At 58.2% G+C, this 26,519-nt stretch overlaps 1 protein-coding gene across 8 annotated transcripts in view; it reads left to right on the top strand.

Moving 5' to 3' along the window:
* Positions 1 to 26,519, top strand: part of SLC6A6 (solute carrier family 6 member 6) — a 78,413-nt gene that overhangs the window by 33,619 nt on the left and 18,275 nt on the right. For 5 of the 8 annotated variants that reach the window (XM_081526470.1, XM_081526477.1, XM_081526471.1 and 2 more), the window contains 4 exons: positions 10,366 to 10,608; positions 12,510 to 12,644; positions 13,957 to 14,191; positions 23,435 to 23,567. In XM_081526470.1, coding sequence (XP_081382596.1) covers positions 10,366 to 10,608; positions 12,510 to 12,644; positions 13,957 to 14,191; positions 23,435 to 23,567 — 746 coding nt within the window. The remainder of the gene's footprint in view (positions 1 to 10,365; positions 10,609 to 12,509; positions 12,645 to 13,956; positions 14,192 to 23,434; positions 23,568 to 26,519) is intronic. The other 3 variants (XM_081526476.1, XM_081526474.1, XM_081526475.1) reach the window with 1 other exon arrangement.

Below are 26,519 nucleotides of genomic sequence, written 5' to 3'. Positions count from 1 at the left end.
TCCGTGTTTGTCGGGCCTCATGCTGCTTGCGGGGAAGCAGGCCCGGGGAGTGTGGGGCAGAGGCCCTGTGTCCTGTGCTGCCTGGGAAAGCGCCGGGGGTCGGCCAGGCTGTTGTCTGGGGAGGTTGCCTGTGGGTTATGCAGGGAACGGTGTGCCAGGCCAAGGGAACAGCAGGAGCCAAGGTGTGGAGGCATGGGAAGCCATGGGCTGTGTGGTTCAGAGGCCCTGGGCATCTTGGTGGGGACTCTGGGTGCTGGAAAGTGAAAGTGTCAGCCACTCAGTCGTGTCCGACTCTTTGCGACCGCATGGACTGTATGAACCCCACCAGGCTCCTTTGTCCATGGGCTTCTCCAGGCAGGTGTACTGGAGTGGGTGGCCATTTCCTTCTCCAGGGGATCTTCCCGACCCAGGGCTCAAACTCATGTCTCCTGCCCTGCAGGCAGATTCTTTACCATCTGAGCCTCTAGGGAAGCCCCTGGGTGGTGGAAGATGCTTGAAACTTGACTTCCAGGCCCATGGAGTGAACACACAGGCAGCTAGCCCCTTTCCTCTGCGGTGGGGGTGGCCGTGCTAATGGGTCACCCCCTCTGCCGCTCTGAATCGCTGGCTGTTTGATTCCCTGGGCAGCAACCTCTCCTAGAAGCGACAGAGAGGTGAAGTGTGGAGCTGGGCGGGAAGGAGAAACATGATTACAAGAGGAACAGTGAGGACGGGGAGCTTGTTTACAAACACAGGTGAGCTGGGAGTTGTCCTCCGCTGCAGACGGCACCTGATAGCCGTCCTTCACGTGGTGACGGCCGTGACTCGCTTAAGGCCTTGCCGCAAACACTCAGCCCTGGCGGGTGTCCCGGGGCTGTGACTTCCGGCAGAGCCCTGGGGACAAAGTCAGGGTAGCCAGCTCCGAGCGGGCGGGGGGCCACAGGCGAGCCCTTAGCTGGCCCTGGTCTGTCTGTCCCCCGATCTGTGCAGGGCCGGGAGTGGCCGCCCTGTGTGCGCTCTTTGCAGGCAGGGCGAGATGCAGGCGGCTTTAGGGGTCTTCCAGCTTGAAAGGGGAAGTTCTTGAGAAAATGGAAACCAAGCCGTTCTTTGTTTTCTCCTGTCTCCTTTTCTGTGGCCTCCAGCAGGATCCCGGGTTCAGCGGCGCCCTTCTCGGGATCGTGGTTGACCCGCTGCGCCCTGACTTCCGGCAGAGCCGGGTGGGGGAGGGGGGACGGGGGGAGCTGGGGAGGCAGGCGGGGGAAAAGAGTGACAGGCTTGTGGCGGGTGAGTCAGGGCCAGGAGGCTGTTGCCTGCTGGCTCATCACCCCGGGCGCGAGGACAGGCCCCGCACGCCCCCGCCGCGCCCTCTGCTTCACCCGACCGGTGGTCACAGCCTGGCCTGGCAGTCTCCGGGGTGGCACTGGGGCCCGAGACCCCCCCACGCCACCCGACCCCCAGACAGATCCCTGCAGCCCTGCTGTTCCTGGAGCCTGGCCTTCCCCCAGGGGGTCTAGTCCGGCCCGGCCGCGAGTCCTCGGAGGCTCACTCGTAGCAGACACCTGACTGCGTCCTCCTCCTGAACTGACGACTGTTTCTGCGATATCCTGACAAAATGAGCCCCCGCGTCCCTGGAGACGAGCATCCTGAGGGCAGGAAAGGTGGTCGGTGCTCAGTCCAGGCTGGGCCCTTCCTGGAAGGGGTCCCGGGGAAGTGAGACATCCCTGGAACCTACAGATGGTGTAGGGTCCAGGCTGACCCTGGTTCTTGCCAGTCCCATGGGCTTTACCCACCACAGAGGGGACAGGGGTCCAGCCTCACAAGGACATATTCTCCCCTGGGTCCCCCGCATTACGGCCCTTGGCCACGGGGCGGCAGTTCCGGCTGCCCTCCCTTGGTCGGTCCTGTTTGCAGAAGACAGTGTCAGCCGTCTCTCTGGTGCTCCACTCGCTCTGAGGAGGCCGGCGGCTCTGGGGCTTGAGGGCTCAGGACTCAGGCTCTGGGGACCCCCCTAGAAATTCCCTGCTGAGAGCATCTTACAGAGGAGAGCCCAGCACAGGCCCGAATCCCACTGAGGGTGGGAGGGAGCCAGGCCGTGTCCCTAGGGCAGCCCAAAGCTCTCTAGCGGCCCTGCTCCGGACAATTCCAGGTTCTGGCCTGGCCTTCCCCGGCCCCGTGTGGTCCTCTCTGCATGCACCGTCCCTGCCCAGAGAACCCCACTCGCTCCCCAGGATGTTTGCCGCGCAGCTTCCAGCTTCAGTGCGGTTAGAAGCACAGACCCTGAAGCCCATTGCTGTGTGACTTTGGGCGAGCAACTCTCCCTCTCTGGGCCTCATGCCTTCACCAAGGCTCGTAAGAGGAATAGATGCCTTGGTTCCAGAAAGGGCTTAGCACAGGGCCTGCCCAGAGAGAGCCAGGCTTCAGGGAGCATCTGCTGTTACAAAACCTCACCTGCTTGAGGGGGGGCCCTGACTCCCCGTGTCCTTATCCTCCTGCTTGTTTGTCTTGCCTTCTGCACCCCGGGCCCCGTGGTAAATATTTACTCGCGTGTGTGTGTGTTTAGCGTCTGGGTCCCCTTCTGGAATGTCAGCTCCAGGGCTCACCTCCGGGCCTCGGGCCCTGAGCAGCGCCTGGCACCCGGTAGAGGAGGCACTGGGTCAATGTTTCCTCCCTGCTCGCCAGGGCTGCCCGCGCTTCCCTCCTCCCCAGACACCCGAGAGGCGCAGCCGAAGTGCTTGGCCCTCAGAGCTGGACCTAGAACCAGCCCCAGCCCTCTTGACTCCTCGCCACCTGACTCAGCGGCCTCCAGGGCCAGTGCCTGGGGGCCCGTGTTTGGGGCGTGTTGGGTGCCCAGCAGCCCTTCCCCTTGAGGGCAGCGCTGGCCTTCCCACCCCCGCCCGCCCAGCCGCAGAGAGTGGCCTGCCCGCCGCGCCTTCCGCCCCCGCCCCCTGCAGGCCTGGTGATGGGGAAGAAGGCTGTACCTCGGGCCCACATCCTGCCCGCCCCCCACCCCTGGCGTTGTCCTAGAGGCCAACCCTCTGCAGAGCCAGCTCACTCTCGCCCACTTTTTCCTCTGCAAAGCACAGGTGGAGAAACACTACCCGCTCTATTAGGTCCCTGTGCAGAGGCTGCCTTGTCCTGGGGTGGCACCACCCCCCTGGAATCAGAATCCAGGGGCAAGTCTCAGCCTGGTCTGGTGGCCCTGCACCCCGAGCACCCCCTCCCCATCCCCCTGCCCTGCTCTGAGCCTCAGTTTCCCAATCTGTGAAATGGGGAGGCTCCGCGAGGCTGGGGGTGAACTCAGCGCTCCTGCAGGTTGAAGGCTGAGGCTGAGCCATTCCCAGGGTGCTCTCAGCGGCGTGGAGTATCTCCGGGGGGGTGGATGTGAGCTCCATGGGGGGAGGGGAGGGCCGTGCCCACAGACGCTGAGCCCAGGAGGTCACAAACCCTGTCCCCGGGAGCTGCCATGCTGAGAACAATTCCCCGGGCAGAACTCACTTTCACTAGGACCGCCGAGTCTGGCGCTTATTGTTTCAACCTGGTTCCTGGCAGAACAATGCCGGGCTTCCTGGATGACCTCATCGGGGCGAGCCATAGGACCTCGGAGGCCGGGCCGGTCAGAGTCTCCAGCCGAGCCTGTCCTGCCCTTCACCACAGCTGCCTTGGGTGACCGGGAACAGTGGCCTGACCAAAGAGGACAGGCTGGGCGCCGGGCCCACAACGATGTGTTGTAGACGTTGGATGCTGTATGTGCACAAACGCCTCCGATTCACTACTTGTTGAGAATTTGGAGGGTCTGGCCCCTGTGGCCTCAACCCCAAAGGCCTCGACCACGGTGGCTGGAGATAAGAACTGCCATCTGGAGCCCAGGCTCCCATATTCTGCAGGCCCTTTCCCCCTGGACCCCATCCTTTGCCTGCCAGGTCCCCGGAGGCCTTTGAGCCCGTGTCATGCTTGAGTTAGCCTGAGTTAGGAATGGATAAACACGACAGGAGGATACAGACCACAGGATTCAATCAAATGATTGGATCTTTAAAAGCTGTAGCTCTTCATGGAAAAGAATTTTAAAAAACCCTTTAAAATTAATTTTTGCTTTCTTTTCAAAAACAGCTATCCCTAGTATTGAAATAGTGCTCTCAGCACTCCTCTTCTTTGCTTGCTTGTTTTGGTGCTTAGTGGTAAACATTCTCTAGGGCCAGAATGGTATGTATGCAGCATGCTAGGGCAGACATTACTTTAACTGATCCTAGGCCCCTCATCACTGAGCCCGTGGGGACAGTGCTCAAAAGAGCCCCTTCAGAGCTTATCAGAGACGTTCAGGAGGCTCTTCCTGTCTGCCGGAGGAAGCCTGCAGTCCATGGCTCCGCTTGCCCTGCCCCAGTCTTTGAGCCGAACCCTGTGACCCTGGGCGCTGACTGTTGCCCCAGTCCCCAGGCCCTGCCCCGTCTGTCTCTGTCTTGTGGCCCTCACTTCCCCGTTTGTCTTCACCTACTTCCCTAATCTGTCAGCCCGGCCCGGTAGCTTGAAGCTGGCCATAAAAGCGCCAGACCTGATTTCCCTTTGTGACGAATCTAGAGCGAGTGATCCGAAACAGCTGAGCAGTTGAGACCGTGGAATTGAGAGGCCCAAAGAGACCTGGGAGCCAGGGGAGGCTCCGGCGGCCTTTCGCTTGCTGTGTGACCCTGGGCAAGCAACTTCCCCACTCTGCGCCTGGTCAGCAAAAGGCACCCATGGATGGGGTTAACTCTGAAAATGCTTGCAAAGCATTTAGCACAGTGCTGGATAAATGTGCATGCTAGGTAAGTGTGCATGCCGCCAGCACTCAGTCAGTGCAGCTCACTTTCTTTTCCTTTCTTTTAAACACTCAGGATGCAATACCTGCCACATAAGGTAAAAAATCCCAGTGTGTTTTCAGATGTTTTCTTCAATAGCAGCTAATATTTATTAATCACTTGTATGTACCAGGCACCGTGCTCCCATGTTTTACAGACGTCATTCTGTTTGATCTCTGTGAGACGAGTGTTAGGTTTAACCCCCAGTTTTTTAACCAGTGTGGAAACTGAGGCACAGAGAAGGCTGTTAGTTGCACCAGGTCACGCGGCTGAGCTGCGGCCTCTGTGAGTCCAGAACACCGGCTCTGGGGTGGTCGGGGGAATGAGGAAGGGAGGGAGGAGGAGGGACCCCTGCTCTGGAAAGGGCTGACAAGGGGTCCAGTCATGCGCTTCTTCCTGCGGCAGACCCAGTGAGCGCGGGACCACGCAGCTGGCAGGCTCCCGAGCTGTGAGATGAGTGGCTCTGTGTCCAGCTGCCCTCGCTGCCCTTGTTCTGAGACCCTGGGAGCCGCTGGCCGAACCCCCCAGAGGTCAGGCCCGGAGATCGATCGAATAGCCTGGCTGTGCGCTCGGCCCCTTTAGGGTGGGGGAAGCACCCCAAACAGGAAACAGAAGAGGTCCCTGCCCTCTTACTTAGAAAGCCTGGTAGGGACTCCTGAGGGGTCAAGTCTGTGACCTGATTCACTGTTCTCTACAGGAGAGAGCTGGGTGGGAGACTGTTTACTTGAGAAGGTTACGGTTCCTCAGGGAAGGGCAAGGCAGAGAGCTCCCCAGCTTCTGGACACGGTTTGGGGGAGGACGCACAGCAACATCTCAGTTCAAGACACGGCTGGCTAGTGTGTGGGCACTCGCGGTCCCCAGCCTCCTGCCGGCTCCGCAGACCTTTCCCCCTGGCTTCAGTGTCCCCGTCGGCAAACCCTGCAGAGGCCCCTGTAACCTTTGCTCCGGTGCCTCTAGCACTGGGCAGACCAGCTGGGCACTCTGCTGCCAGCCTCCTTCCCACGTGTGCAGCCGCAGCCAGGCCACTCACTTCCCTGCTTGCACCTCGACTCCCTGTTCGGAAAATGGCCCTAAAAATTCCTGCTGTAGCACTAAGGGTGTTTGAGGAACGACTAGAAAACTGTTTATAGGCACCTCAGTCCAGACTTCAAGGACTCCAAAATCTGGTAGCTTCAAATTAGGAGGAAGCCAAGGAGCATCTTGGAACCCCACGGTGTTGCCGGCGCTAGGTGGAATCTGAGTGCGTGCCACAGCGGACGAGGCGACGTGCGAGTCTGTCTTCAGGTGTGGCTGGTTCTGGCCTCCACCCCAGCAATGGGGGACTAGGAGCCTCGTGTGGGAGTTTGGTCCCAAAGCCTCTGTGTTCAAGCGGATTCTCTGATCACTTGTAGCTGTAATAAGCAAAGAGGAAGCTCTTAAAATGGGGAATCATGTGTCACGGTCGCTGCAGACCAGCCCTGGGCCTGGGGCCAAGGGAAACAGCACTTGGCCAGCAAGGCGGCGGGCCGCCGGGCCGCCCGTGGAGCGGGCTCGCCCCCAAGTGCTTCCTGCAGCAGGGGGCGCGCTCTGGGCGGGTGGCGGGAAGCAGTGAGCGAGCCTCACGGTGAGTCTGCAGAGACGGACGGGCTGAACTGTCCGAGGGACGCTGAGGGCAGAGCTGGGAGCTCCGGAATGTCGTGATCGCCATCGTGCCCAGCTTCGTGACCTCAGGAGTGTCACTTGGCCTCTCTGGGCCTTGCTGATCTCGCCCTGTGTAGGACCAAGTCCTTCCATACCCCAGGGGCGGAGTGGACCCTGTAATAGTTACAGTGGTAACATGGGCGGTAATAACGGCGTGCGTGCTGCACTCTTTGCGACCGCGTGGACTGTAGCCCGCCCGGCTCCTCTGTCCCTGGGGAGTCTCCAGGCAAGAACACTGGAGTGGGTTGCCATGTTCTCCTCTAGGGTATCTTCCTGACCCACGGATCGAACCTGCATTTCTGATGTCTCCTGTGTTGGCAGGCAGATTCTTCACCACTGAGCCACCTGGGAAAGCCCAGGAATACTGGCACATAATGAGTGCAGGAGCGCCTGCCGCGGGCACCCCCTTGTTCAGTCCTCACGACATCCCTGTGAGGTGGCCACAGTTATCCCTCTTCACACTTGAACACACTGAGGAGCCAGAGAGGTTGAGCAACTTGCCTGAGGTCACTCAGCCGGGAAATGGCCCTCAGTTTCTAGGCTGGGGCTCACGCTTTGATTCCTGCAGGGGCCAGGCTGCCCCCAGAGGGCCCGGGGCCTCTGTGCAGGGAGCCTGAGGCTGAGGAGTGGGCTGAACCAAAGCAGTTCCGTGAGGCCGGCGTCCCAAAGAAAGGGCCTGTGCTGAGATCCAGCAGGCTGTGGCGGGGAGTGTGTGTCTTCTGCTAGGAGTGACGCAGCGCTGGGTAGGAGGGCGTTGTGATCTGAGAGTGAGTTGCTTCCAGCTGTGGTTTGAGAACAGAGTGTAGGGGTGGGGTGGGCAGAGTAGCAGCAGGGGGACCTGGGCGGAGGCTGCAGGGGATGCCCGCGGAGGGCTGTCGGGCCAGCTGGTTGCCGTGGTAATGGAGACACGTAGGTGGATGCCAGGAACGTGCAGGAGGCAGCATCCGCGGGGCGTGCTACTGCGGGCTTCCACAGGCACGGGGCCGGTCGGACGCTCCAGCGGGGCTCGAAAAGAGCCACCGCGAGGCGGAGTCAGGGTTGCCTGCCCTCGGGTCTGACCTCGTCCGGGTGTGGACAGGGCTGGGCTCTGTGTTCCCAAAGGCCAGCGAGCCTGTGACGAGGGTGGCCACATGGAGGGCAGGTGTCCCTGATGTACGTCTCCATGGACGCCTTGGAAATGATGAGTGGGGGTACCCCACAACACCAGGATGTGACGGGCCTCACCCCCCGATCCTGGTTCAGCTACAGGCGTCAGTAAGATAGGGTCCTGAGTGTGGAAAAGAGGGGTTGGAAGTCTTATCTTACGTGGAACCAGAGAGCCTGGAGCCGAGTGTCCCAGGGAACTTGTTTCTGCCCCCTGCCTCACGTTTCAGGGCTTTTCAGGTGGTGCTAGTGGTAAAGAACCTGCCCGCCAATGCAGAAGACATAAGAGACGTGGGTTCAATCCCTGGGTCGGGAAGATCCCCTGGAGGAGGGCATGGCAACCCACTCCAGTATTCTTGCCTGGAAAGTCCCATGGACAGAGGAGCCTGGCAGGCTACAGTCTAGAGGGTTGCAAAGAGTTGAACACGACTGAAGCGACTTCGCACGCAAGCATGTTTCCCGAGGGTTCTCTAGGGCCAGAGGACAGAGCCAGGACTCAGGCTGGCTTTCGCAAGCGCCCGCAGGCTGTATGAGCAGACGCCGGTCGCCAACCCCCACGCCTGGCTGACCTGGTGAAGCGCCTTCCGGCCCCAAGATCCAAGGAGAGCCCGAAAGGGCGGCACCGGCCTGTCTTGATGAGGAGACTCCGGGGTCATTCCCTGGAAAACATCTCTACCAGGAGGGAGTGGAGTCCCACATCCTCCAATTATGCTGCCATCCAGCTGGGCCACAATGGGCCTGCAGATAACCATCGGGGGCTGCAGAGATCAGTGCTGGAACAATGCTGGCCGCTCGGGCTATTTTTACAGTAGCCGTGCGCTCGGCAGAACCCCGCGTCGCCCCAGGGGAGCAGGCAAAGAAAGGGCTGCGGATGCCCCGCCGTCTGCGCTCCGGGAGACAGAGGAAGGCCCGGTGAGCCGCCCGGCGGCTCCAGGAAGCCTTTTCTCGGTCTGCTCACTGCCAGATAGCGAAACAATCGGGGTCCCCCACCCCGAGCCAGGGAGAGGAAGGAGGTGTGGGGGAAGCGGGGATTCTGTTGTGCTTGCGTGCCTCTCCTCCTCCAAGCACGGCCCCGGAGGGCCTGACTGCTGGGGCCAGGGCCAGGACCAGGCCAGCGTGCCCCCCTCGCCTCCCCTGGTCCTTGGCAGTTGTCACCTCGCCTGGCCAGACCTTCTCCAGGCTCCACGGTGTCACGGGGTTGGGAAGCGGCAGAGTTAGGGGATGCCACTGGGCCCCAGCTCCCTGCATACCTACTATGGGAGCCATCAACCCAGCCGTCCTTAGCTGACAACCCTGTGCACCAGCTCGGGACACCCAGCCGTGGGCAAGGCAGGGCCCACTGCCCCGCGACCTCCGTTCTAGTTGAGGAGGAGACTGTTAACAAGGAAGCAACCAAGGCATTTTCAGCTAGTGCCACTGTGACTCAGTGCAGACTCAGATGTCCCTGTACAGGTCCTGCCTAGCTGGCCCCGGTGCATCAGGGCGATGGCCGGGCGATGGCCCCTCTGGTCCAGCGGATGGCCGCTGTAGAAGCATGAGTCCAATGTGGGGTCCACCTTCCAGTTTTTCCAGGAAACCTAGAAATCGCGACTTTACCCTGGAATCGGAGAGTCCAGCGCTGGCCACCCATTTGGATCGTGAAGACAAGCAGCTGGCTCTGCGTCGACACCCTCTGCCTTCATCCTTTTTATTCTGAAGTCAGGGAGACTGAGGCTCCCCCGTCTTCGTGGTCCTCTGGCACATGGGGGCAAAAGGCACCTTCTCCTGCTGGGCAGGACTCGGATGCTCTTGCCCTCAAGGTCCAGCTGCCAGGAACACTGAGGACTCGGGGACCAGACGCAGTACAGAGAGAGTTTGCAGCATTGGCCCATGGTAGACCTCCTCTAGGATGGGGTCTGAGCAGGGGTGGGCTGAGGGTGAGCATAAGCGGCTTAGAAGTGTGATAACCCTGGGGTCTCCCCTTGCCAAACACACGGGGCAGTCAGCGGGCCAGGGCCCAGATGGTCCAGGGATCAGGGTGGACCAGAGCACAGATATAGAGGGCTGGACCCATGGGAAGTAGCAGGCGTTCTTCCGGAGTCCTATCCCGGCGCAAATCCCTGTCCTGATGCTGCAGACATGCGACTGGCTAAGAAGCTGCCAGTGTATTTTATAAGCACCCGTGTTCTGTATTTGATGGAAACCCTGTTTTCAAGTACTGGAACACATACTTGGAAACACTGAAGCATTGAAAACATTCCAGCCTGAAGCTCCATTCTTTAAAACCGTGATGGATGAGCACCTCCGCTGGGCCAGAGCCCACCCCAAGGCACCGGTTTCTCCACAAATCTGAGATTCGGAGACCATTTCTAGAGAATGCAGACAGGCTGTAGTTTGGAAGTGGCGCTAGACCCGCGAGGACGGTGTTGTGTTCTGCGGAGACGCTGCCAGGGCTGGGTGGCTTCGTGCTTATCTCTCTGCAGGTGCAGAATGGGGGGGCGGGTGGCATTCGGGGCTGGTGGATACGGGCCCCGGTGCTTCTATTGGACGGGTGCCCAGAGGATGGCAGCTGTCAGTCCCCGGGCCCTTAGGCGCCCCGATCACCTGGGGTTGTGGGGCCGAGGAGTGGCCGGACGAGGGGGTGGCAGGCCCTCTGCCTCAGGCCCGGCAGGTCAGAGGCGGCCCGTGGGCTTGCTCCAGGACGCATAGGCTGCCCCTTACCGATGCACGTCGGGGTCTGTTCTGTCCGCCGTAGAAAGCGAGGAGGACATGGCCACCAAGGAGAAGCTGCAGTGCCTGAAAGACTTCCACAAGGACATCCTGAAGCCGTCCCCCGGGAAGAGCCCAGGCACGCGGCCGGAGGACGAGGCCGAGGGGAAGCCCCCGCAGCGGGAGAAGTGGGCCAGCAGGATCGACTTTGTGCTCTCCGTGGCCGGCGGCTTCGTCGGTTTGGGCAACGTCTGGCGTTTCCCCTACCTCTGCTACAAAAACGGTGGAGGTGAGCCTGGTTGGGCAGAGGGTGGGCTGGAGGGGTCGCCGGGGCAGAGCGAGGGGGCCTCCCCACGCCCAGCGTTCCAGGCTCCTGCCTTGACCTCCCTCAGGTCAGCCTGCCTCCTCTCCCACTGCAGTCCTCAGAGGCGGGAGATGAGCATGACCAGGAACCAGATGGTGTTCTGTCAGGGCCTTCCTATGTGACCTCAAGCAGATTCCTTACCCTCTCTGGTCCTCCAGTTTACCATCTCTGAAGGCTGCCACAAGGCCAGGCCCAAGCCTCCGAAGCCTCGTAGCTCTGCGCCTCCCGACTCTGCCTGACTTTAGAACTTTTTTACCCTTTGCTTTTGCTTTTCTAACTTAAACCAGTTGTAGTTCAAAAACAAGTTTCATGTTTCCCACCCTAAATAGGAAACCAGTGTCTTTTGCTGTAATGGATAGGTATCCAGGACAAAAAAAAAAGTACAACGAAGATGTTTTTAATTTTAATTTTTTCAGTCTTATTGAGATAGAATTGACACATAGCATTGTTTTAGTTTAAGGCATACAAGATGATTGATATCTATACTGTGAAATGCTCACAGTAAGTCTAGTTACTATCCATCACCTCACATAGTTACATGTATTTTTTCTTCTTGTGATCAGAACTGGTAAAGTTTTACACTCTTAGCAACTTCTCTTTTTTTTCCTCCCACATGTGGGATCTTAGTTCCCCAACCAGGCATCAAACCTATGCCCCCTGCATTGTGAGTACAGAGCCTTTGCCGTGGGGCTGCCAGGGATGTCCCTTAGCAACTTTCAAACACACCATCCAGTGTATCATGATGGGTGTACCACTATGCTGTACACGACACGCCCAGGATGAATTTATCTTCTAATCGGAAGTTTGTGCCTTTTCGACTCTTTCACGTAACAATGGTGTTTTCTAAATGTAAGTTTTCTGGTCAGTTGGTTAGTTGGTTGATCTGTTCTTTTGGCTTCTGTTTGTTTGTTTTTAACTTGCTGAAGGCCCTGAGTTAGAATCCTCTGACGTCAGAGGAGTTCAGGCTGGGCAGTAAGTCCTGGAGACTTGCTGGTCAGTAGGAGCTCAGCAGTAAGAGCTCCATCCCTGCTCCTTGTGGCGGCCTGTGACCTGGCTGGTACCCAGCAGAGCCGAGCACGCACATGCCACCCGCCCGAATCAGGAGAACCGCCTTACAGGAGGTCCTGCCCTCGAGCATGCTTTCTTAACCTTTTGGAGGTCTCAGGTGCCTCTGGGACTCTGATGGGTGCCCTAGACGCTCCCCAGAACAAAGCACATGCCCGTAGACCCAAGTTGCCCACACTTTCAAAGGGTGTATGGACCCGCTGAAGCCAGTAGTGGGCACCAGGTAGGAGCCCTCGCCTGACTCTTCACCCTCCCCTCCTACCCTGGCTCCCACCCCTGGCTGGAGAGGCCCATCTCTCGCTTCCCAACACCCTTCCCAGCTGGTTCGAAGCTTCCTGCCCTGGCCGGGCCACGGAAGGCCAGCTGAAAGCTTCAGCGAGGAGACCCATCTGAGCCGGGTGTGAAGGGCTGGGCGGTCCTTCTTCAGAGGGATGGACCTGGGGAAGACAGGCAGGCACAGAGCTTAAGCAGAGGTTCGGAGGCTTCAAGCAACTGGGTAGATGTGAAGAACACAAGAGGGCACCCTGAAAGGGCGGTGCTGGCTGGAGACTCTTCAGCCAGGCCCAGGAGTCTGCCCTTCACCTTCACGTTCCTGGGTCAGGAAGATTCCCCTGGAGAAGGGAGCGGCAACCCACTCCGGTATTCTTGCCTGGAGAGTCCCATGGACAGAGGAGCCCAGCAGGCTGGCCGGGAGGGGTTGGGACGGAGAACGTGCAAGCCTCGGCCAACCTGACCCTCACGCCGCTCTTCTCTCTCTGCAGGTGCATTTCTCATACCATACTTCATTTTCCTGTTTGGGGGCGGCCTGCCTGTGTTTTTCCTGGAGGTAATCATAGGCCAGTACACCTCGGAAGGGGGCATCACCTGCTGGGAAAAGATCTGCCCCTTGTTTGCCGGTGAGTACGGGACGAGGGTCACCGGGGACCTGGTGTTCCTCGGCTCAGCAAATGTTTATTGTACACCTACTATTTGCCAGGTACACTGGAGCCTCACGCAGGCCAGCCTGGCACACGGTGGCTGCTGCTGCTTGTTCCTCTCTGGGTTGTCAAGGATGGGAGGAGACCCAGTAGCTGCTGGGCAGCAGGGTGTAGAGGAGAAGTCTTTCAAGAGCCTTTCTGTCTGGCTTCAAGTCCCGCTTCCTCATTTTGCTATTTCTCATGACTTTGGGGAAAGTCACTTCATCTCTTTGTGCCTCAATTTCCCTACCCATAAAATGGAAATAATACGCATACTTCTAGGGTTGGTGTGAAGACAAAACAGCACAGCCAAGTAAAAGTGCTTTGTCCACATAGGAAGCCCAAAGCAGTGGTAGTAGCTTTGTTATTGTTGGGCTTCCCTGATGGCTCAGATCGTAGAGAATCTGCCTACAATGCAGGAGACCCAGGTTCAATCCCTGGGTCGGGAAGATCCCCTGGAGATGGGAATGGCAGCCCACTCCAGTATTCTTGCCTGGAGAATTCCATGGACAGAAGAGCATGGTGGGCTACGGTCCATGGGGTTGCAAAGAGTCAGACAAAACTGAGAGACTAACATTTGTTATTATTGTAGCATTCAGTCCTGTGCCTAGTTCCTAGTATGTCCTCATAAGATAATACTGTCATGATTATAATTGGCAGGGGTGGGAGAATGTGTGAGTCTGTTCACTCAGTCATCCATGTAAATCTGCCCATCTGTCTATCCATTAAACCTTTCTTTTATTAAACTAGGCAATAGTTACACAATCCATGTATCCATCCAACCATGCTCCATCTACTTATCCATCCATCCATTCATTCATCTACCTAACCTTCCAATCAACCACCATCCAGCCAGCAGAGTATCCATCCATCATTCCAGCATCCATCCATTCACCTGAGTCCATCCAGCCATCCGTTTATCTATGCATCCATCCATGCATCCATTGATCTATCCATCCCTCTATCCATCCATCCATCTACTCATCCATCCATCCATCCATTCATCCAGTCATTGGTCTATCCCTCTTCCATACATCCATTAGTTTGTTCAGCTCTCTGATTCATCTGACCATCCATTATTTTACCTATCCATCCATACAGTCATGCGTTCCTCCTACACGTATTTGCTGGTCCCTGCTGAAGGGCCCCTTCCGGCCCCAGGCCTGCAGATCCCAGGGTTTTCTGGTTGAGGGTGTGGCCGTGGCAGGTCTGGCCTCCCTCTGATTCCCATCTCGCTTGCCCCCGCTCGCAGGCATCGGCTATGCCTCCATCGTCATCGTGTCCCTCCTGAACATATACTACATCATCATCCTCGCCTGGGCCATGTACTACCTGTTCCAGTCTTTCCAGTCAGAGCTCCCCTGGGCCAAATGCAACCACAGCTGGAACACGCCCCATTGCCTGGAGGACACCTTGCGGAAAAACCGGAGCCTCTGGATCTCCAATAGCACCACCAACTTCACCTCCCCTGTCATCGAGTTCTGGGAGTAAGGCTGGCCTCGTGGAGGAAGGAGGGGGTCGGGATGGGGACAGAGGACAACCCTTGCCCTTGTCTTCTCCCTAGGGGTGTGGGAGCCACTCCCTTTGGGTGGGGTGGGTGGAAGAGGGGGTACAGATTTGGAGATAAATCCATGCCTTTGGTCTCAGACAGGCTTGGAATCGAATCTCAGTTCTGCCATTTTACTGGCTGTTTGACCTCCAGCAAGTCACTGCCCCTTTCTGAGCCTCAGTTTCCTTAACTGTCCAATGAGGGCAATGAATCGTTCCTACACCCATGGGATCTCTGTGAGGATTGATTCCCAAAGGCAGGTATACGTACTTATGTTGTCTGAAAATGATATAGTTTTCTTAATGTATTTTAGAAAAAAAAAATATAGAGTTAGCACATCAAACTTGTTATTACCCAGAGGAAAAAAAGCATATATGAAGCTTGAAGTAGTTACTCAAGTGAACAGGTGAGTAGATAGAGTGAAAAATATGTATCAGTTAGCATTTGCTGTGTAACACCCATCCCCAAATTGGAGCAGCCATTTGTTTTATTTAGCTCATGGTCCTGCTGCTTGGCAGTTGGGGCAAAGCTTGGCTGGGCACTTCTCCTGGGCTTTGCTGGGCTCCCCCCCCGGTAGGTCAGCTGTACAGCATCGGGGTCGCTCTTTTGGAGACTGGCTGGCTCTTGGCTGGGGTGCCATAGGCAGCTGGTCCCTATGGTCTCTTCACCCTGCAGGCTAGCCTGGGCTTGTTCCTAGGCGGCTCAGCATCCCAGAACAACACACGGAAAAGCCCCAGTGCGGGAGCACTTTTCCAGCCTCTGCTTGTACCATTTTTGTTAAGGTCCCATTGGCCAAAAAGAGGCCCAAGACTAACCCAGACCCGAGAGGTGGGGGAATAGGCTCTGTCTCGTTAGGAGAGGAAGGAGAATTACGGGCATGTTTTACAGCTGCCCACACTATAGTCAATGATGGCAGAAGCGTACACATGGGCCAGGCTTGAGGAGAGCAGAGCACGGAGGCCTGCAACCGCAGGCTCTTAGCTGACGTACAGGGTCATCTTTCTAACCCAGTGCTGGGAGCCCATCAAAAATGGGTTAGTGCCTTGCTTTCCCTGCTCTCCACGAGCTGTTAAACGGGTGCTCAGCAGCCCCTTCGACCCTGGAAGGAGCAGGGCAAGGACTCGTGTGGGGTGAGAGCCAGGGCAGGAAACGGTGTTAAGGAAGGGCCTCATCGCCACCAGACAAGACTCCCTCTCCTTTGTGTGTGGATTTGCTGCATCGAGGAGCCTCTCCTCCTCTTAGAATCCAGCCCAGGCGCCGGCCCACAGAAGAGGGAGCCAACCGCTGGCTTGTCCCAGCTGATCATCAGGGCTGGGGGGGGGGCGGTACTCAGGCTGGAAAGGGCCACTTGGCCTCTCCCCCGGGTAGTCCACGTCCCCCTCCCGACCTCAGGCCTTCAGAATGTGCTCATGGGTCCTGGGGCTCCTGGAACTGGGCTGTTTCCGCGGAGGTATTTTCCACTTGCAGACAAAAACCTTTACAGGCACATCCCCCCGACTCCCACCCCTTGCTCCTCACACCCTGGACAGCTGAGTTTGCAGACAAAGAAATGCAGGCATTTCTTTCTTCTCATTGAATGGGGCTGGAGGCCAGGGCCCTGTCTGTTCTCTGCTGTGCCTGGCACAGCCTGACCACCCAGGGCCTGCCCCACCCAGGATGCTGGCACTCACCCAGGCTCCCCGGTGCCCGCCAGGGCCTCGCTGCCTCGGGCACAGGTTGGCCGCCTGGGAGGGAGCCCTTGCTCTGCCAGTGCTGGCTCGGACTGGTGCCTCTCCCTCTCTGGGTCTCAGCATCCTGAGCTGTACTTGGGGAGGTCATAACCCTGCCCTCCCAGGGCGGTGGGACCACCCCCCCCCCAACAGAATGAGACCCTGCATGGCCAGCCCTAAGAGCCTGCTTGATACATGTGAGCCATCCCTGTCTACTTAGTGTCTTCATTGTGGATAAAACTGCTCCCCTCCCAGCCCAGGGACACTTGAAGCTCAACTTCGGGGGGACTAAGAATAGCCCCTTCTCGATGCCCGTGTGATCCCCCTGTCACAGAGGGGCTGTCTCCTCTGTCTCAGACCTGAGCCTTCATGAACCATGAGATCCTCACCCGTGCCTTCTCCCCTGCCTGTCCACCAGCCTGGGCCCTGCTGAGGGATTCCAGGGCTCCCGCCTTCCAGAACCCCCATTCTGAGCACCCCAGCTCCCTTCCCTGGCCCGCGTGGTCCACCGAGAGCGGCTCTGTCCAGAGACTGCCCGCTGCCCGCCCGGCCTCCCCGCCCCGCCGGCCTTTGCAGCTTCCCACGGGCCCTGGCTGAATCCACAGATACCCCGGGGAGGACTGTGGTCCCTGGAGGAGGAGGAGGAGGCTTGGCCGAGAAGACCTGCCTGCCACCGCAGGGGCCGAGGCTGCCTGCCTTCAAGGGCTTCCCCTTCTCTTGGGTGTGAAGCGAGTGAAGGAGGGAGAACGCCCGTGAGCATCATCCCAGGGACTTGCTCTCATCATTTCATCCCCTCTTCGTGGAGGCCCTCTAGGGGGGGAACATATCTAGGAATCATCCCCAACTCCTTTGAACTTCAGCCTTAAACCCCACCCCCATCTGGTCCTCTTGGCTCTCCGTGTACAGTATAACCAGACTCTGGCCGTCCCCCCTCCTTGCACTGTGGCCGTCCCCCGCCCCTGGAAGACCCCCGTCACGGGTGCATCTCCACAGTCAGCTGTGAAGCCAGACATGTCATTTCTCAGCTCAGAAGCCTCTCCGGGCTTTTCCGTGATCATAGGCTTGCCCAGCCAGGGAGGGTTAGGGTTAGCCTGGAGCAGCACATCACTCCCTCTCTCTGGCCTCGTTTCCCTGTCAGCAAACAAAGGGGCCAGGTGAGCTGGGCTTTGGGGGATGAGTAGGAGTTCACTAGGCCAAACAAAGAGGAAAAGACAGCTTAGACAGGAGGAACAGCCATGCTGAGGTGTGGCCGTCGTAAAGCTCGTGAGTAGCAGCACGTCCTTGGTTTGGCCCGAGATTAGGACGTGTGGAGCCAGGGAGAAGGATGGAGCCCTGGACGCTAGGCAGAGAAGGCTGGACTTTGTTTTCTAGGAGGAGGAGCCACGGAAGCTAGAGAAGGGGCGGAGAATCACATGATTGCATCTGTGTTCTCTCAACTTGCTCAAGGAACATACTGGGGAGAGACAGGCTGGGACGCATATATTAAGCACCGACTGTATGGAGGGCCTCAGAGGGCTCAGCCATCAGAAGATGGGTTTCCCTTTAGGGTGAAGCTCAGCTTGTACGATTTTCCCTCAAAATAGCCACCGGCCCTGCAGTGACTAGCTCTGGGGTGTCCACAGAGAGGGGCTTGCTGGGACGGGACTGAGGTGTCGCTGGCTGGTACCCACTGGGCTGCCGAGCCGTGAGCATCTTCTCAAAGCCGGTCTCCCGGTCCTTGGAGCCAAAGCCCAGCCCTGGCCTTCACTTCCTTCACCCTCTCACCTGCACCAGACATGTGGGACCCTGAGCTGCCCACCCCTACTTCTGCACATGAGGCCTGACAGTGCTCGGGAGCCACCTGGGCTTCTAGATAACAAGGCACCACGGAGCTGAGCCTTCCTCCTGGCTCCGGACAGGGAAGGGCCTGGACGCTCATCCCTGCCAGGCCCTCCTCCCCCTCTGGTTTTCCATGAGGAGCTAGTGGAGAGCCGTGGGCCGTGCTGCCATCCCCTCGATCCTAGAGCAGGGACCCTGACTCTAGCCCGGGGTCCCAGCTGCCCAGCCTCAGGATGATCACCCCTCTCCAGGGTTCTCAGACATAGCGAGGTCCCATCACCTCATCGCCTGGCCGAGGGTTAAAGAGCACGGGCCTCGGGCCTGGCTTAGGTGGGACACTGAGGATCAGAGTGGTTAAGCGACTTGCCCATGGTCACACAGGCATCTTGGCGTAGCAGAGAGCTTGGCCCCGAACACCTCCTCTAGTGTCTGCCTCTCCACCTGCCGTAAGTCCAGGGCAAGTCCACGGGCACAGGTAACCCTGTGCCGTGTGTGTGTGTGTGACCCCACTCTCAGGTGACGCCTGGGGTCTTCTCTTGGCCTAGATCCTCACACCCACCCCATCTGCAGCACTAAGGCACCAACTTCGGTGGGAGCCGGTGAGATGCCCTTCTCCCTTGAAGGATGCCCGGGACCCTGAGATGGTCATTTCATGCCAGCTTTAGAATTGAACTCTGGAGTTGCTCAGTGGTATGAAGGCAGAGCCTCTGCCCCCAGCCTGCCCCATCCTACTCGCCTCTGCCCTGAGGTCGCCTCTGCCCTGAGGTCGCCTCTGTCCCAGGGGTCCTGTTCGTTGCCCCCTGGCCCTGGAGGACAGGCGGGGTCAGATCTGGCCAGATGCCCTCCATCAGCCTGGAGCCATGCCTTCCTCCCTAGTTCCTCCAGGGCCCCCCGGGAGCTCAGCACATATCATTAGACTTTATTAGAATCAAAGAAATGAGTCATATTTGCAAACAAGCCCTGCTCAGCCAATCTCCCCCTGCAGCTGTCAGAAGGCGGAGGCGGTGGGGAGAGAGCCCAGTGCGGCCTCCTTCTCCGGGCGGACGGGCTCTTTTATAATTGTTGCCTCCGCCAGTCTCCAGGGAAGAGCTATCGCCAATAAATGGCTGGCCGGCATTCAAAAGGAAACGATTTGGCCCACTCGGAGGACGTATTTACATCTCTGAGTGCTGGCTGGACGGCAGCGGGGCGGCTGACTCCAAACAGACGTCCAGGCGATTCTTTTTTGGATCCCACCCTGGAATGAATCAGTCCTATTCTCGGACAAGAATGCAACTCACCTCTCGGTCTCCTCCTCTCTGTGTGAGGGGTGCAGAGAAGCCTGGGGTGCTGGGGCCTCTCACCGAGGAGAGCATCATACCCAGTGCGTGGGTGGCTGGTCCCCAGGGTGGCATCAGAGAAAAAGAACCAGGCCTAGGGTTGATTGTTTTGTTTTTTTTAAATCTGGGTAATTTCAGGTGAATTCCTGAACTTCTCTGAGCCTCAGTTTCCCCATCAACCAAATGGGTGTAATTAATCTACTCCACTCATGTCTGTTGAGCACTCACTATGTGCCAGGTGCTGTTCTGGATCCAGCAACAGTCAGGAAAGACACAGGCCCTGCCTCCATGAAGATGACGCTTTAGTAAGACAGACAGACACGAGACAGACAGTGTAAGTAACACTGTAATAGCGATGATAAGGGAAGGAAGATAAAGCCGAGGGAAGGAGGGAAAGAGAGTGACCGGGAGTGCTTTTTCCATAGGGTGGCCAGGAAAGGCTGCCTTGGTGAAGGGGTGGGGCGCAGCCAGTTCAAAGGTCCCGAGGCCGGCGGGGACTGGACCGGTTCAGGGCACATACCTGAAGCCAGTGTGGCTCAGGGAGGAGGGGCGGGGGCCCTGGGGATGAGGAGGTTGTGCTTGGAACTTGTCCTGGATGGGTCCTGTGTCTGCCTATGGTCCCAGCCTCTTCTTAACAGGCACCACCCTGTCTCTTTAAGACGTCTGCGGCTGACTGTCAGAGTGTTTGGCCACCCTGTTCAGGGAGGCGGGAAGGAATGGGGCAGGTGGGTGGGAGCCACGGGAGGCGCGTGGAGCAGTGGCGGAGCGTCACCTGCCTTGGGTGTTGCCAGATTCTGTCATGATGAGAACAGACTGGGGGCAAGAGTGGAGGCCGGAAGATCACCGAAGAGGCTGCTGAGACAGCGCTCACTCGGGAGCAGTGGGGGCCCGGACAGGGGTGGGGGCAGATTTGGGGGAACTCGTGCAGCCTCCGGGGAGGTTGGAGGCACTGGTGAGGGCAGGGCACCACGGCAGGCCCTCCCCCTGGGGCCCAGTGGTCTACAGTTTCCCGAGCACTCCCGTGCACCAGAGGGGGAAGACCCACCAGATCCTGGGCTGTGCCTCGTGGGCATCAGACAGGAAAGGGCCCTTCACACTGTGTCCCTTCCAGAGGGATTCCGATGGGCCCGCACGCTCTCCGGCCTCCTGGCTACCCCCGAGACGACTTTGGAAAGGACGTTGGTTACTTTGGCCCGGAGCCCACATCGGGTTCTGTTATGACAACCCCTGATTGACGAGAGGACTTTCGTTCCATTCCTAGAATGTCTGCACGGCCGGCCCCTCGCAAGCCTTTGTAAGAACCTTAATTTTTGTGAAGGTGATATGTGCCCATTAACAGCATTCAGATGGTTTGAGAAACACATTCCCTGGCAAGGGAGCCCCCTTCCCTGGCATCCCCCCGGGGCTGTGACCACACCATCGTCTGGTGTGTCCTGCCTTCTGCACGGCAGGGCGGCTGCAGCTCCGTGGTCCTGGTCACTTGCCTTGCCCCTGGGACGTCGCCGCTTATCAGCGCGCAGGGAGATTCCTGAGGTCTTGCGGGCTGCATGACACTCTGCCACACGCCTGCTCCACGCCTCCTCGGCCCCCTCCCACGGCCCTCTGGTGGTTGGTTTCCCACCGTTTGCTCCTGCAGACAGAGCCAAGGTGAACAGCTTGAGGTGTGTGCTAAGTTGCTTCAGTCGTGTCTAATCCTTTGCGACCCCATGGACTGTAGCCCGCCAGGCTCCTCTGTCCATGGGATTCTCCAGGCAAGAATACTGGAGTGGTTGCCATGCCCTCCTCCAGGGGATCTTCCCAGCCCAGGGATCGAACCCACGTCTTTTATGTCTCCTGCATTGGCAGGCGGGTTCTAGCACCACCTGGGCAACCCAAACAGCTTGGGGTGGACCCTGTCATTGGCCATATCACCCAGGAGAGTCTTGGGATAGAATTGCTAGATCACAGGAAAGGCGCCTTCAGAGGTTACTGCTGGCACCTCAGAGGGGCTTTGCCACCAGCAGCAAAGAAGCAAGTGCGTGACTCGGTTTCCCCGCTGTGGCCTCTGTGGCTGAGCAGCTGCCAGAGCGAGGCCACGTGGCCCCCTCCCATCCGTAGTGGGCACCACGGGTTTGCCCAGCACGGCAGTGAGAGCCGGCAGGAGGGTCCCAATGACCTGAGCGTGGGGCAGGTGAGGTCAGAATCGGGGCTCCGGGGTTTCGGGCTCCTCGGTCAGCTCGCTCCTAAGGAGAAAGGAAAGGCTTTCTTGTGACTGGACACCCTGCGGCACTGGCTGGGCACCTGCTGTGTGCCTCTTCCGTGGTGTGTCTGGAGTCTGGTGGGCAAGACAGAGTCCCCCCGAGGGTGATGTCCAGTGTGAGGGGGCAGCCTGGGAGCCAGAAGGACACTAGTCATCCAGAGCATCACGGGAGACCTCCCTGGAAGCCTGGCGGTGGAGAGGTGCCTCCCCGATGCTGCCCATTCACACAGAAGCCTTGGCCGCTGCCCAGCAGGCCCTGGCTTCATGGAAGAAGCCGAGCCCTGGAGGCCGCGCTGGGAAGGGCTTTGTTCTAAAGCTACCTGAGTGCCAGACCCATGCGTTTGTACTTGACCAGGTGCACAGCCTGCCTCGTGAGGATGCCCCCGGCCCTGAGGGTCCAGTGAGCCCTGCCAAAGCAAGCCCTGGAGTGATTCTTGTTAAAGTGAAGGCTCCATTTTCTGTGTTAATCAGAAAAGGTAGTGGAACCCAGAGAGCACTGGCTTTGGGGATCGGACAGTCCTGGTGTAATGTGGCAGCTCTGCCACCTGCTGGCCGTGTGTCCGCGGGTGATTGGATCTCCAAGCCTCAGTTTTCCCCATCTGTAAAATGGGGCCAGGGACTCCCAGCCTTTGGACCAGATGAGATAAATTAGAGAAGCCTCATTGATGTGACCTCAGTGCCTGGGGGAGCCCCTGAATATCGGAGTGACTCACAGAAAGGCTTTGCTTGAGTGCCAGTTGAGGTGGGAATCTTGAATTTATTCAAGATCCTTGCGTTGAAGTGTCTTTGGAAAAAAATGAGAAGCAGTGAGAAAGTGTCCTGGGCCAGTGGGCCCTCAGAGCCCCGACCCTGGGGATTGGCCTGCACGCAGACTGGCTGAGAGCTGCGGATGGTCTGGGGGCAGGAGCTCATATTTGTGTTTTGCAAAAGAGGAAACGGAGGGCAAGTTCAAACGCCCCTCTTGCCTCTCCTGCCTGAGACTGTGGCCCTTGAACAGGGAGCTGGGTCTTTAGGGGGAACCAGCTTCTCCTAGGCAATACGAGCCTGTGACATCAGAGCCCTGGGGGCCAATGTCCCTGTGCTCAGCCTGGCTGCCCCTGGTCACTGCCACAGCAGTCGGAACTCTGGGACCGTGGGGTCAGTTTCTGGGCATTAAGTTTCATGGTCTCTCAGCAGCCTGGTGGCCCCACCCCAGCTTCAGAAGATGTCTGCCTCTTGGGGGCGTGTCTGAGTAGGCAATGTGGGCATCTCCCCTGGTCAGCAAGGCTCTTGGACCCCAGAGACCCAGGCTCTGCCATGTGATGCTGAATGGGGTTGGTGGCTGCCTTGTGATGATTGTCCTTCAGACCGTTCACAAACCTCCTCCCAAGCCCGTCACAACCCTGGCAGGGGCCAGGGGAGGATACAGCCCTCCCTGGGTACCCGGAGCTGCCCTGGGGTCTCACCGCCAAGACAGTAATGACCGGGGCGGTTTACTGGCTGCTGGCGGCACCCAGGGCCAGTAGTTTGTACTTTGTGTGGCTTTTCTCCTAACCCTACAAAGAGGTGTGTGGGTGTCCTGCAGCCACAGAGAGAACCAGCACCCTGGAGATTTATCTTTTAGTGAGAGATCCAGATAAGGAATGGGGGCAAATACAAAAAAGAGGGATAGGACAGAGAATGTGGGGTTGGGGGGTCAGGCAGGTGGTTATTCCCATTTTAGAGATGAGGAGACTGAGACAGGCAGTTAGGTTATTAGCCCCCAGTCAGTGGTCACACACTGGAGCCCAGTTGGAACCCAGTGTCTGGCCCAGGGGGCACTGGGCAAGGGTCTGTGAGAATCGATCACACGGGAATCAGTACCTAGTTCACAGATGAGGAAACTGAGGCTTAGGGGTTTAACCTAACTTGCCCGAGGCCTGGCTGGAGAGAACCCAGGTTTGCCTGGCTCAGAAGTCCAGACCCAGCCCCCTGATTGGCTTCCCCATAACTCTGTGAAACCAGTGTTATCCAAGATTTCCCAAGACCCACAGCTTGGAGCCAGGGTCAAGCCCCAGCCTGTGGGCTCTCCCAGCCCTGGGCCGGGCCGTCTGACTCGCGGCTCTGTTTGCTTGAAGGAGGAAGGTGCTGAGCTTGTCTTCTGGAATCGATGAGCCGGGCGCTCTGAAGTGGGACCTTGCTCTCTGCCTTCTCCTCGTCTGGCTGGTCTGTTTCTTCTGCATCTGGAAGGGCGTCAAGTCCACCGGCAAAGTGAGTTGGGCTCCCCTCCCTTCCCCCCTCGTGGAGCCTGGCCCTCTGCAGGGTCATCTCCCACGCCCCCGGGCCCTCCTGCTCGAAACTGGTCCTGATTAGTCAGTTCTCCTAGCAAACCCGGAGCCCCCTCAGTTATGGCATTTGCCCATTTCACAATGCAGATCCTCCCAGTGGGTCCAATTTCAAGTTATTGATGGTTTGACAGTCAGCCTGCAAGATTCCTGAAAAGGAGCGGTCTGCTCTCCAAGCGCTCACTCACCACTGGTAGCCCGTTAGGGAGTGGTGGCTTGTGTGGATGTTAGCGGATAACAAACCCTGAGATGCCAATGAAAAGTTAACTGGTAATGGTGTTAGCTTCCAACTGCTCACCAGCCACATGGACCCTTGTGACCTCAACATCCCCTGTAGACTCTTTAGAAATGCAGACCGGCAGGCTGACCCCAGACCTACAGAATCAGAAGCTGCATTTGAACACTTTCCCCAGATAATCCCAGTGCGCACTGAGGCTTGAGAAGCAAAACTTCTCAGCTGGTGTTTTTGTCGCTAAATCAGATTAACTGAATTATCTTACCCCTTACATTTCAGCTGTTAACTAGGATGTTAGTTATTAAGGAGAGCTCTCACTGATCATTAAGTCGTTTGCTCATAACCGAAGTGCTGGCTGTCGCTGAAGTATCTGCTGCTGGTTAATATGTTACATAGTGACCAGGATGTTAGCGGTTAACAAAGGTGGTAGCTAAAAATTCGTGTTACTTTATTAATGCAGGTTTTAGGTGTAGCTGGTATATTGTCAATAATGAAACTGTTAGCCTGTACTGAAACATTACCTGTTAACAGAGCCGGGAGATGACCTGATGAGCAGAACAGTAGCGAATGTAATACCATAGTCATCCTGGTGGCAAAAGACCCTACGGCAGGTTCCCTTGGGCTCACCGGGGTGAACCCGGGGCACTAACTAAGCCACAGCGTAGGTGTTGGCTGGTCTGCCTTTATGTGCTCCCTGTCTGTCATCCCCCGACCCCCATCATTTGCATCTCCATCTGGTACAATCTCTTTAAGATCGAGAAGCCCTCAAAGGTCAAAAGAGTAAGTTAAGGTGGCATTTGAAGGACAGTGATGGGCAGTGGGTGAGTCACTGGGAGAAGGGACTTTCACTGCGAGTTCTCCCCGGATGAAGGGCGTCTTAGGTAAAGTCACGATCTGAAGAGACAGGAGCTAAAGGGGATGCATAAGGTGGTGGAGGAAGACAGGAGTGTTGGGTGTGGTCTCAGGCAGGGCTCACCAAGAAGGGTGCTTAGAAGCCTAGATCTGGAGGAAATGAGGGGTGAGCCATCCAAAGGCCCAAGGTGTGTCCGACCAGACCCCCGGGGAGCCCCTAGTCGGATGGAGGAGCTGATGTCCGCCAGGAACCGTGAGCATCACCCGAGACACATGCAGGGGCAGGAGACCAGAGTCGAAATGAAACGGAGAGGGCGCAGGGCCGTCCCACGGCGGCTGACGGACGTGACTGGCTGGAGGTTCCCCTGCCTCCCCTAGAGAAGAGGCCCCGGGCCCCGAGGGGCAGGCGTGGCCCCCACAACAATAGCAGGGCTGGGGCCAGCCCCCGGGGAAGCCAGGACAAACACAGGGAGGATCCGAGGACTTCCTCGAGCTCGTCGGCAGCCGCCGCCGGCCCTGACTTCCAGCCCTGGCCATAGACCAGGTTCGGGGCCGCCGTGGGGGCCGGATGGCCTCATCCTGGCTGTGGCCTCGCTCATTGGCTGACCCCGGCATGGCCGGGGGTGGGGAAGAGGGAGCTCCCGGGCCTGGGAGGCTCAAGACCTGAGTTCAGGTCACTTGGCCTCTCTGGCTGTCAGTTCCCTTGTTTGTAATATCATTCATCCTTCTGAGGGTCTGACACTTGGCCCAGAGTTCACTGCTGCTCAGTTCATCCAAGAAATTGTGATCGTGGTGCAAATGCTCTGTGCCTTGCTTGTGTGCCAGGCACCGTTCTCAGCTCTGATTATTAGCTCTTTTAACATCCTGACGTCTGATGTATGCGTGGTTCCTACTCTGTTTTATGGAAGTGGTAAGAGGAGATGTTTTGGGGAAACGGTGGGGCAGAGAGGTTGATTTGTTCAAGTCTGCACAGCTTGTCGGTAGCCAAGGTGGCATTTGGGCTCAGGCAGCCCAGCGCCCAGCCTCAGGATGCTGCATTCTCCCGCCTCCTGTCGTCACCTGCTCTCACAGCACATTAGGTCGCAGGGGGTGACGGGGATCCAGACCCTCTCACAGGAAGTGCGGCCCCATGAACCCCACCGGCATTTCAAATCCCAGACGTGAGCACAGGCCAGCCTCTGCATCACCCACCGCAGAGCCAGACCTGGTGTGGGGTCTCGGCTCTGCGCCCACAGCCTGCATGACCAGGGGCCAGTCCCTTCCCCCAGGAGCCTCAGTTTCCCCTTGTGTGAAATGAGTCGTGGTGCCCCCACCTAAACACACACGAGGTGCTTGGGGACCTGCCAGGCCCTGGGCCCAGACGCACGGCCCTGGGCCTCTGGGGTGCGTGACCCGCGCTGCCCAGACAACCTCCCCAAAGGAAGATCAGGGCGGCAGGAGACCAGCCAGTCCCCGTCGTGCCTGGCAGGCCACCCTCTCCCCGCCGTCCCCAGGGAAGGAGGAAGCTCTGGCTATAAGTTTCCAGGGCAGTTAGGCTGCAGGGCTTTTGGGTCGCGGGCTCAGAGCAGCCACGGAGATTTGCCAGCAAGAGTGGAAAAATACCACATCCCGGCGCAGGGCCCCTGCCAGAGGCCCACTGGTGGCGGCTGGCAGAGCCAATCCCGCGGGGATCCCAAGAGTCACCGGGAGGCTGAGAGGATGGCGCTCAGGGGCTGGGCCTTGGCAGATTCTGCAAAACAAGGGTGTCCTGCCAAAGAGGCCGCCGCGGTGGCGTGAGCAGGTGGGTTGTGC

This window comes from Giraffa tippelskirchi, chromosome 9 (genome assembly GCF_054371585.1).
Source record: "Giraffa tippelskirchi isolate mGirTip1 chromosome 9, T2T-mGirTip1v1.2.pri, whole genome shotgun sequence".
Lineage (NCBI taxonomy): Eukaryota > Metazoa > Chordata > Mammalia > Artiodactyla > Giraffidae > Giraffa > Giraffa tippelskirchi.
This window is presented reverse-complemented; position numbering and strand designations above follow the sequence as displayed.